Here is a 10,199-nt window from a genome sequence, read left to right on the forward strand (position 1 = left end):
CAGTTTTATCGTCATTTAGCATTAACTTATCATCTCTCATCCATAACATCAGAACATCAATCATCAGATCCAGAACATCACTGCCAACATACTACTTGCTTTACGATAAACCTTACTCTAAAACACATACAACTATAATTCCATTTTCAATTTTGTTACACAGCTAAAAAAAAGGAAAATGGGAGGTTTTAGTTTAAAAATAGGAATATGCTCAAAAAAATAGGAAAAAATAGGAACTGGACACCCTGACTTCTTTGGTGCTCTTGCTGCTTCCAGCGTGCATTACAACAGAACAGAGCGTAGGCACGGCTTCTTTATTTGTTAAATGGCGAGATTTAAACTGGTAACTGAGTGCACTAGGTCTGCTGCTCGCGCGCGTCACACCCTCAGACGTCGTTAGAGACGGCACCTCACGCCATTTAAAAGCAAGATAAATTTTATTCAGTTCTTTTCATGTGGCACGTATACTAGGTATACTACAGGAAATACGAAGAGTTGAGGATCAACCTCACTGTCTTGTTCTCTTTTCATTCATATGCAAAAACCACAGCACCAACAGGCACAGGTCAATTTTTCATAAGCTATATGAAAATCCAGTTTCATGAAATTTTTAGAGTATTATAAAACAAGTTCTCTATCTCCTAATGTTTCAAAGTAGTGTTCCACTTTTTCCTGTGTTACTCCATTCAAAGTACTAGGGTTCCACTTAGGACTGTTATCTTTGTCTATCAAAACTACAAGACAAAATGAGAAGAATTAAGATTGAAATGGCCCAACTTTAAAATGGAATCTAAGGCGTTGATTTAAAAAAAATGGTATATAACTTCGCACAGTTATCGGGACTAACATACAAGATTAAATTGTGCTAAAATTATAAGTCAATTTGTCAACAGAACATTAAATCCTGCCATTATCGACGGCGATTATTACTGAAATAGGGTTGCAGTAGTGCAAATGAAGGCGTAAGATCGGCTTGTTTACCTTAGTGATTAATTAATGTGTAACCAAATGTTACCTCGGTAATTTAAACCCACGGTAATTTAAATTTACCGCGCCTTTTTCTTTTACCGTGGGAAATGCCTTTTACCATGATGTGTGTAACCGCACCTGCTGTCTGTACATTCAAACTATCAATAGGGACTCATTACATTGTAGATTATTCTTACAAGCTAAATCGCCAAGCTAATCAAACTATTACCTGCTCTAATTCCTTCATAAAAATCGTTATCCTCCTGAAAAAGAATAATGATCAAAAAGAAAAGAAAAATATATCAAATCTTCACAGATAGTTTGACCGCAGGATACAATAGGGTACAATAGAAACAGATGGCGTTATTATTCAACGCAAATTTTTCTTCTTTTTCATTGGTCGAGAGCCCACCATGTGATCTGCAAATAACTGCCGACAAATAATGGTCTGCTCATGCGCAATGTCGTCCAACTGGGTTTGGCTGAAATAATATTCTACTCATGCGTAAATGAAACTATGCTTTTCTCCTTCTTACGATCGCTCTTGCGTGAAAAAAGAAAACAGATCTCCTCGCTTCCCGAAGATATTCATTAAACTATTATTAATTGCAAATTAGGGGAGTGCGTTCGATAGGAGGTGGGTGGGTAGTGAGTGGTAGTCGTAAAGGGGGGGGGGGGGGTGCACTACTTGATGAGTTTGTAAGAGTCAAACACTATGAATATCAGCAGCTGTCTTCATCAGTGCTATTGTTTGTCCGCCCACTTAACAATTCGTTACTATTTCAGTTTCCTCAAAAACGCAAGAGCGCCCTGTACTTTTTACATTTACTTGGCCTAACCTCTCGGTAAAGTACATGTAAGTAACAACAGGCCACACTCTGACTATGATCCACAAGATATTCTTTTGCACTGTAGGATGGTCAATACAATTGGGTAAAAATTGGGTTACAGAAAATTAAAGTAATCTGAAAAGTTCATTGATTAAGATGTCAAAGCGTCGCGTATGACTCAAAACTGGTGACAAACAAAAGCGAATACAACGCTGTAAATAGGTTTTGAAAGTGAAAAGATTTGTAATAGAATTAAATATGGTCGTAAACTGATCTTGCTAGAATCCATAAAAGCAAATACAGTGTGCAGAATACATTGTTAACATAATATCTACATATCCGATTATCTTAAATGGAGTTTTTCCCATATAAAAAATATATATACTTAATTGAAAACTGCGAGAAAACGCTGTTTGTTTATCGGATAAACGAACCTGCAGCAAACAGAAATCGCCAATGTTTCATCTGTGAACGAGTGTCACAAAATAGATACCAGTTCCCGGGCGGGAAAAACTTAACACATGGGATCGAAATGTGCCAGCTGGTCCAGGATGGCGTCCACATGGCATACAGAACGGTTACTACCTCATGTACGGTGCATGAACAGTAGGCGTTCTCCTCCGTCCAAGGCAAAAACAAACACGGTGATCGAATGGTAAAACAATTACTGAACTCGGTTTTTGCAAAATATCGTGATTTGCCGGTGTCTCGAAGATCAATTATTTGCCTCAACCTCAACCTCAACCTTTGGCAAATAATTGATCTGCTCGCCACTAACAAATCACGATATTTTGCTCAACCTCGTCCATTAATTGTTAATTATTTGCTAGGAATACACAGTAGCTGCATATTTTTATTTTTTCTTACCATGCATCGCTGAGTTAATCTGTATTCCATCTTCAAACAGTCTGCAAGGTTTAACTTAGCTCCTTCTTGTAACTGTCTTAATGTAATTTTTAAAGATGTGGGAGACTAAAAAACAAGGAAATGGAAAAAATGAGACCTAAGCGAAAGGTACAAATAATTATTTATTCTGCAACGAGGATGCCTCTTCCTTAATAAATTCGGTAAACCCGCCTCCCCCAAAAAATCATAGTTAATAATAATAATAATAATAATAATAATAATAATAATAATAAGAAGAAGAAGAAGAAGAAGAAGAAGAAGAAGAAGAAGAAGAAGAAGAAGAAGAAGAAGAAGAAGAAGAAGAAGAAGAAGAAGAAGAAGAAGAAGAAGAAGAAATGGTAACAAGACTAGGGCTTTCGACAAGTCGCTCGAGATTTTCCAAAAAGTTTCCCGTAATTTCTCAAAAAGTTGCTCAAAAGTTGCTCTAAAAACAATCAAAAATTGCTTTTTGTAAGGAAAGTGTCCCAAAAGTTGCTCGAAACAAACAAAAACTTTTTTGATCTGATGCTAAAATATGCAAATTATACAACAAAAGTAAGATTTGTAAGCATTTCAATGCAATTTTGCGGCGTAACCAGCGTTGCTAAATAATTTTCTCTTCAAACTGTTGACGTAGCAGCCCTGCTAATTTTATCTTGCGCCCATGATCTGCCCTAGCGTGGGAGTGGGGGGGTTGGGGGGGGAGAGATGGAGAAGACACAGAAATATGGTCCACTAATGTGGGAATTGAGAGAGAGAAATCCTGGCTACCAAGTGAAACAGTATAACATCGTTTTGATGTTCTGGGAGGATATTCAGCTGATGTGAGTCATGCAGTAAAGGAACTTGTTGGAGAGAAGAGTGCTTCCATCTTGAAAAGAATGCTGAGATCTGTCATATCGAATACACTAAACATTGCGCACAGTTTCACAATTCTTGCTTAAACAACGAGGACTGTTGCTAAAGTGTTCATTTTTTAGAAAAAAAAATTATGGCATGTTGAAATTTTTATTAAAACTTTTAGTACGATTTTGCCATAGATCATAAGCGAAGTAAAATGATGGACAAATTTTAGGACAAAAGGAAACAATTTTTTGATATTTTACAGGAGCCAGTTGTGACTAGGATATTATTAAAATTTAAATATTTTTTACATAAGAAAGACTTCACGGCGCAGGGGTTGGTACGGACAGACGCCCAGCTTTTGTTTTTTTTTTTTTACTAATACTGGGCATCCAGACGTGTAAAACTGCCAAATATTAATAATAATAATGGGAACTTTATTGTGTTTTTAAAAGTACAATTGTAAATCTCGCTTCGTATAGGCAATTAACAAATACTACTAAATAAAAAGAAAAGAAAAGAAAATCAAAATTGCATTAAGTCTGGGCTCTCGCAATTCCTATTTCTACAACAAAAGATTAAGATGTTGCTCTAAAGGCTATATTTATCATTTTCTTGATTATATTAAGTTGCTGCTTTTTGTCAATGCCCATGTCATTCATCATGTCTAAGAACGTGGAGCATTCGTCGGAGAAAACGCCAAGGGAGCTCATGGAGAGATTTAGACACATCTGTAATTTCTACTCATTTCTTTGATCAAGTTCAGATATTTTTCTTTTCTACGCACTGCATTGTTATTAAGGTTAGACTCGAAACCAAAATGTTCATTCCAGAACATTTAGGCACTTGGACTGGATTAGGAAAAGAAGTTCTGGACCATAATTTTCACCAGTTATTATTGACGGATTCAGAAAACCTTTAACATCGGCATAGAGTGAAGAGTGAACAATAATTACGGGTTGACGTGACTTGGCAATGAAGTTAAGGATTGAGTTGAGTCTCAAGGTAAAGCGATCAAGGTAATGTTGGCAACCAGCGACAACATAATAATAATAATAATAATAATAATAATAATAATAATAATAATAATAATAATAATAATAATAATAATAATAATAATAATAATAATACATATGTTACATTGACGTGATAAGAAGCAAGCATAAAGTACACTTGTATCCAAGTAAAGAAAAAAAGTTCAAAATTAATTCGTAAATCTGATATTTGCACAGCTAGGTTATACTTACAAATTAATCTGTTACAAAAGGCTATTTTAAGACGTTTATACAAGGAAATTAAGTGAAAAAAAATTCTAAAACCTAATATATATACAGCTAGGTTATACTTAAAAACTAAAAAAAAGCTATTTTTAAAACGTTCAGTATTTACACTTGGTCTTATAATTGATTTATTTCTAAGTCACTCTGATGAGTAGTTACAGTATACAAACAAGATGCCAATACTCCAGAAATATTAATCATTGAACAATTTATTATTGATTGTGGATAGTTGTACTCAACGTGCTCTTCAGATGATGCACGTACAAGAATCTTCAAGTAGTCTAAAACTCACAGATTCCACAAAAATTAAGCGACAGTAAAGTTGTTTTTCTAATTCGTTTATATAACGTGACATTAAATCTGAGTTGTTACCATTAAACACTGTAAGGAGTGGGTGTACTTACCATTTTATTTAAGATCTAAAAACAGTAAACGAAAGTAACAATTAATATTTTGCAGTCTTAACAGTAATGAACTTGTTTAATGGTTAAGCAGACATTTGGCATGTTACAATGAAACAGTATTCGTTCAAAAGAATTTGCCGCCATACAAAGAAGTTCATGTCTGTACTATTTTGTCCAGGATATGTTTCTTTTCAAACTGTACTTTTAAGAGTATATATGTCTGCTGAAAATAGGCTAGAGTTTGTTTCAAAGTCAAAGAAAGGTTCTCTTTCAGTATAAGTAAAAATGTTAGGCAATGAACTGAATGAACTCAGTGAATGAAGGTGTAATGAAAATAATGTGGGTATTACATTAGCTGGTGCAGAGCGGCAAGTGAAATCTTGACTTCAGTGTCATCTGATTGTTCACCATCTGTTACAATCAGGCCCCAGTTGCTTAAACGCTGAATAGCGCTATCCACTGGATAAATACCCATCCACTGAAGACAATTGCAAGTAGTAGGGAAACCATTCATTGTGTTGCTCCGTACTAGATGATGCTTTATCCAGTTGAAAGCATTATAATCCACCTTTTGAACAACTGGGCCCTGATCATTTATTTTACTGTAACTATAGAGACCGACGCAACGTACATTACATGTACTTTACTAGGAAAAGAATTAGATTTATAAAACTTGTTAGCTTCACCAGCAAACAAATACAGTGGAACCCTGTTAATATGGTCACCAATGGGCCAAAAAAATCTGGCCGTATTAACCAGGTGGCCATACAGTATATTAATGAGGGTTTTTTTACAAGAAAATGTAAGGAGGTTTTTGCCAGGCAGCCACAAAAGTGGCCATAATAATGAGGTGGTCATATTAATGAGATAGCCGTAAGTTGGGATTTCACTGTTATTATTATATGGCCACTTTAGACATTCCCCAGGATACATTAACTCCACTCCTTTTTAACCTTTTCAAAAAGCCACTTTCCATTGTCCCCAAGGTGGCCACTGTGGAAAGTTTTGACTGTAAGAATATGAATAAAAGTCACCTCAATTTGTTTTAATGCCCACTCTGTGCCATCTTTCTCCAAAGCCTTAATAATGCCTTCCATAGATGATTGATCAAAGCAGCTGTTAAGCAGAAAAATATTATTACCCCCAAAATTGATCAGTGGTTCAGATCGTCACACAACAGAAAAAAGACTTAATCATTTAAGTGTAAAGTGTAAAGTAATTTAACCTGTTTATCTGGTTGGTAAACTTCTCAAGAACAAATTCTTTGCTATGTTCCTCAGAGCACTGCAGAAAGATGTATACAATTTAAAGATAAAAATACCAGGAGTAGGTTTGAAAAGGTGCTGGTATTTAGTAAAGCAAGTGGAGTCAGTACTTGTTCACCCCCAAAACTAACAAAATCACCTACCTATGATAGCAACTTACATCAGTAGGTGTAAAAATATGCCACATTTTTACATTGAATAGACTAACTTGCTTTTATACACTCTAAGGTCAGTTCACGCAGTTGATAAGGTGTTGATATAGTTTGATCCCATTCAGGTTCTATTAATAATATTAATATGCTGTTATTTGACATTTTCCACCCCTGGCTCCCTTTTTCAGACTATACAATTACAAATGAAAAATGTTTAGTATTCCTACCTTTTTGTCATAATGATTTAGAACCTCCTGTATGCTGTTTGCATGTGGGTCCACAAGATTAAGTAAACTGGACTCCAGTTCTGTTAGCTTCCAGATTGTTATAAATAAAATAAAACATAACATTGATATTCACAAACAAAAAAAGGATGGGTGATCAATGTTATTTTGCATGCAATGACTAGCACAGCATTTATTTCTGAGGTCAATACTAAGATCCTGACCTTGTTAAACAACACAACAACGTGATTTCTGATCGATACACAAAAAATTATTACCTTTTCACTTGTGACAAAATGAGTAGCTACTCCAGCATGTTTCACATCATAACCTTTTAACCTATGGCCTAAAGTAAAGATACATACTGATAAATACAATTTGTTGGTTTACCATACCTAACTGCAAAATTTTAGAGACAATTCAGCAAAAAAGAGTGTGCATAAGTTGCAGTTGTGATCATTAATATACAGTAATTTTTTGTTTTGTGAAGAGAGAGAAGATGAACGGGACCTGTAAATTGTGAAAGAATGGCACATGTTAACATCTTGTACAATACCAGGGGGGATTCCCTTGTGAAAAGATCAAACAGCCCTCAGGATGCTTGTCAGAGTAATCCTCTGGCATAGCTAAGGACTATTTGACCTCTAAAAAGGTAAAACAGACCCCAAATAAGAGCGTTTAGTGGCTGCAATAATATTGTGCTGAGATGCTGAAATAAAAAAATGCTGTCTTCAACACATGTATGAATCTATTTTTTAAAAAGAAATTTCTCTACATGAAAACCCAAAGCAATAATGTTATGGGCGAAAAACAGTGGCTTTGTTTCTGAACACCCTAAGTGAGACCACAATTTTGTAATTCAGACCCCTAAGCATCCACATCACTTTGGTTAGGGATTCCTTCTACTGTAGTCCCTGTTGCAGCCATTATAAGAGACATCACGCAGTGTTCCAGGGCATTGCATGAGGACCCTTAAATAAAAGTAGTGTAAGGGAGACTACCTCTCTGGCGTATAGTCAATTATAGTTGCAGTCAGTTGTTGCAGCAGAGAGATGTCTGCAAGGCCATGTTCAGATTATATAGTTTAGGGTAGATTAAATTTCATATGAATTTATAAGAATTATTTTTTTCACAGCCAGAAAATGATGTGAGACAAACACATTATAGTTGATTACATGTAAAGTAGTTGATGATCTTCTCACCTGTCAAGGCCAAGTAGATACCTAATTTATCCTTCATTCTGGGTAAGACATATCCACCACCTACATCAGGAAACAGACCTAACAAGAAAAGAAAAAAATTTTCAAGGAACTGTTTGACAAGACTTTACTGTAAATGCATACTTTTAGTAGCACTGTTGCATGCTGCTGCCATGAATAGACAGTTCAAGTCAGTTTATATGCTTGGGGAAATTGACCTTGAAAATTTCATCCCTTGCAAAAAAAATGGAAAATTCTGCCAGCACATACTTAACCAAATAGAAAAAAGGAAGGTTCTTAAATATGGGTTTTAATGATTGTATTTTTAAAGTAATTTTATATGTACATCTAAATGAAATACAGGCCCTAAATAATGTTAAAACATACCTATAGCAGTTTCTGGCATGGCAAATAAAGTGCTTTCTGTGGCAACTCGGAATCTGCCATGGACTGATAAACCAACTCCCTGCAAGATTATCATTACTATTAAAGATAGTATCATCATCAGAGGATACATGTAGGCTAGCCGGCAGATCGTAATCAAGATCTCCTTGTTCTGCCCTAGGAAGTAATAAAGTACTACTCAGTACTTGTACTGCTTACTACACTACACCAAACAATACTAAGCATATTTAGTAACAGGATCACAAAATGCAAATGAATGGCTGTTGAATGCAAAAGTGTCATGAAGTTTTAGTCCTTAAAAATGAGGTTTCTAGCATTTCTGAAGTGTACATCACAGTGTTTTAGTCATGAAAATTTAGTCAGTTTTTCACCATTTTTAAGATCTTCATACCTCGGCAGGGTTCAGTGTTTATGGCTATACTTCATTGGCATTTGTATTTATTGTAAGCTATTAATAATTATGTAGCAGAATTTTACTTGCATTGAATTTTACCCTAGCAGTCTCGCATAGACATTTGGAATCCATACTGGGTCATGATATTAATAACAGTTTTCAGTGGGTTGTTAAACAAAACTTTTTTGACCCATCAATGAAAAAACATTCTGCCTGTTCTTGCCTCATGGGGGAACCAATTCCATTTACCCTTTAGGAACTGATTCTGGTAACTAGTGCATAAAGTAAATGTTGAGCTCAGTGCAGAGTTATCTCCTTACTCACCCCTCCCATAGTTATTCCATTGATCAGTGCCACATATGGAGTTTGTAATGATCCTAAGAAAATTATCAAAATATTAGTAACAATATGGATTTTAATACCACTGCAACCAACACAAACAATAAAAATCAGTCAACCATTTAATACATAATTATACAGCCGGTGGTTAATTTGATATTGTCAGCAAACTATCCAGTTAGGGATTAATTTGGACAGTTTCAGATTGGACTTTCCTTTGGAAATTATAGGCAAACTCTCCTGTTTAAGAAAAAGAAGGACAGTTGGTCTGAGCCAATCAAATTCCAGAAAGTACAATAGGCTATACAAACTAGCTAATCTGTGCAAAGTCCCTGTGACAACATGCCAAAAAGTCTAGTTGGCTGATTGTGGTTCACTGGCGAATGCTCTTGGCTTCTCATTGCTTTGAGTGTCATTTTATGACAGCAAATGCTGCTTTTTTGTTTTGGTTTCTTGTCTGGGCTACAAGGAAAATGTATGACCAAACTGGTGACAGTTTGTATTGGAAACAATCCTGCATATTTCACGATAACTTTCCTGGAAAATATGCAAGAACTGAAACAATGGTAATTGTGTTTAGATGTTTGGCATTCAAATGTCCAGTTACAGACAAAGTCTGTAAAAATTGTTTGAGATGACGAATGAAATGTGTATTTTCAATTATTTTTGTGTTTAAATTAAGTATTTGAATTTTTGTTTTATCTTCTTTGTACTCAAAATGGAGGTTTTCCCCTGTAGCACCGTATCATTGAAAGCTCTTTTTTAAAATTTACAGTTGACTACAAAATGTGAAAAAGAAAGGCTAGTACTAGGTGTTATGCCTTGTAAAGGATAAGTTGGCACTATAACAAAAACTTGTTTTAAAAATCGTTAGTGTGTTTTTGTTTTAACTACAAATGGTTTGAGTTTGCAATATTATTTCTGTAACATGCTGACAAATCTGGATTACCTAACCAGCTATATCATTAATACGTAAGAGGACTACATGCTTGTCCAATTTGTAAATAATA

General features: G+C 35.1%; 1 protein-coding gene across 3 annotated transcripts in view; it reads right to left on the reverse strand.

The window, feature by feature from the left end:
• Nucleotides 1–418: 418 nt before the first annotated feature.
• Nucleotides 419–10,199, reverse strand: part of LOC140930492 (3-hydroxyisobutyryl-CoA hydrolase, mitochondrial-like) — a 19,870-nt gene continuing 10,089 nt past the window's right edge. For 2 of the 3 annotated variants that reach the window (XM_073380207.1, XM_073380209.1), the window contains exons 7-17: nt 9,175–9,227; nt 8,439–8,517; nt 8,055–8,132; nt 7,131–7,198; nt 6,856–6,942; nt 6,437–6,495; nt 6,246–6,327; nt 5,212–5,226; nt 2,667–2,771; nt 1,199–1,232; nt 419–734 (exon numbers count right to left, since the gene is read on the reverse strand). In XM_073380207.1, the coding sequence (XP_073236308.1) occupies nt 619–734; nt 1,199–1,232; nt 2,667–2,771; nt 5,212–5,226; nt 6,246–6,327; nt 6,437–6,495; nt 6,856–6,942; nt 7,131–7,198; nt 8,055–8,132; nt 8,439–8,517; nt 9,175–9,227 (776 nt within the window). In that variant the 3' untranslated portion in view covers nt 419–618. The remainder of the gene's footprint in view (nt 735–1,198; nt 1,233–2,666; nt 2,772–5,211; nt 5,227–6,245; nt 6,328–6,436; nt 6,496–6,855; nt 6,943–7,130; nt 7,199–8,054; nt 8,133–8,438; nt 8,518–9,174; nt 9,228–10,199) is intronic. The other variant, XM_073380208.1, reaches the window with a different exon arrangement.

The sequence above is a fragment of the Porites lutea genome, chromosome 3 (genome assembly GCF_958299795.1).
Source record: "Porites lutea chromosome 3, jaPorLute2.1, whole genome shotgun sequence".
Classification (NCBI taxonomy): domain Eukaryota; kingdom Metazoa; phylum Cnidaria; class Anthozoa; order Scleractinia; family Poritidae; genus Porites; species Porites lutea.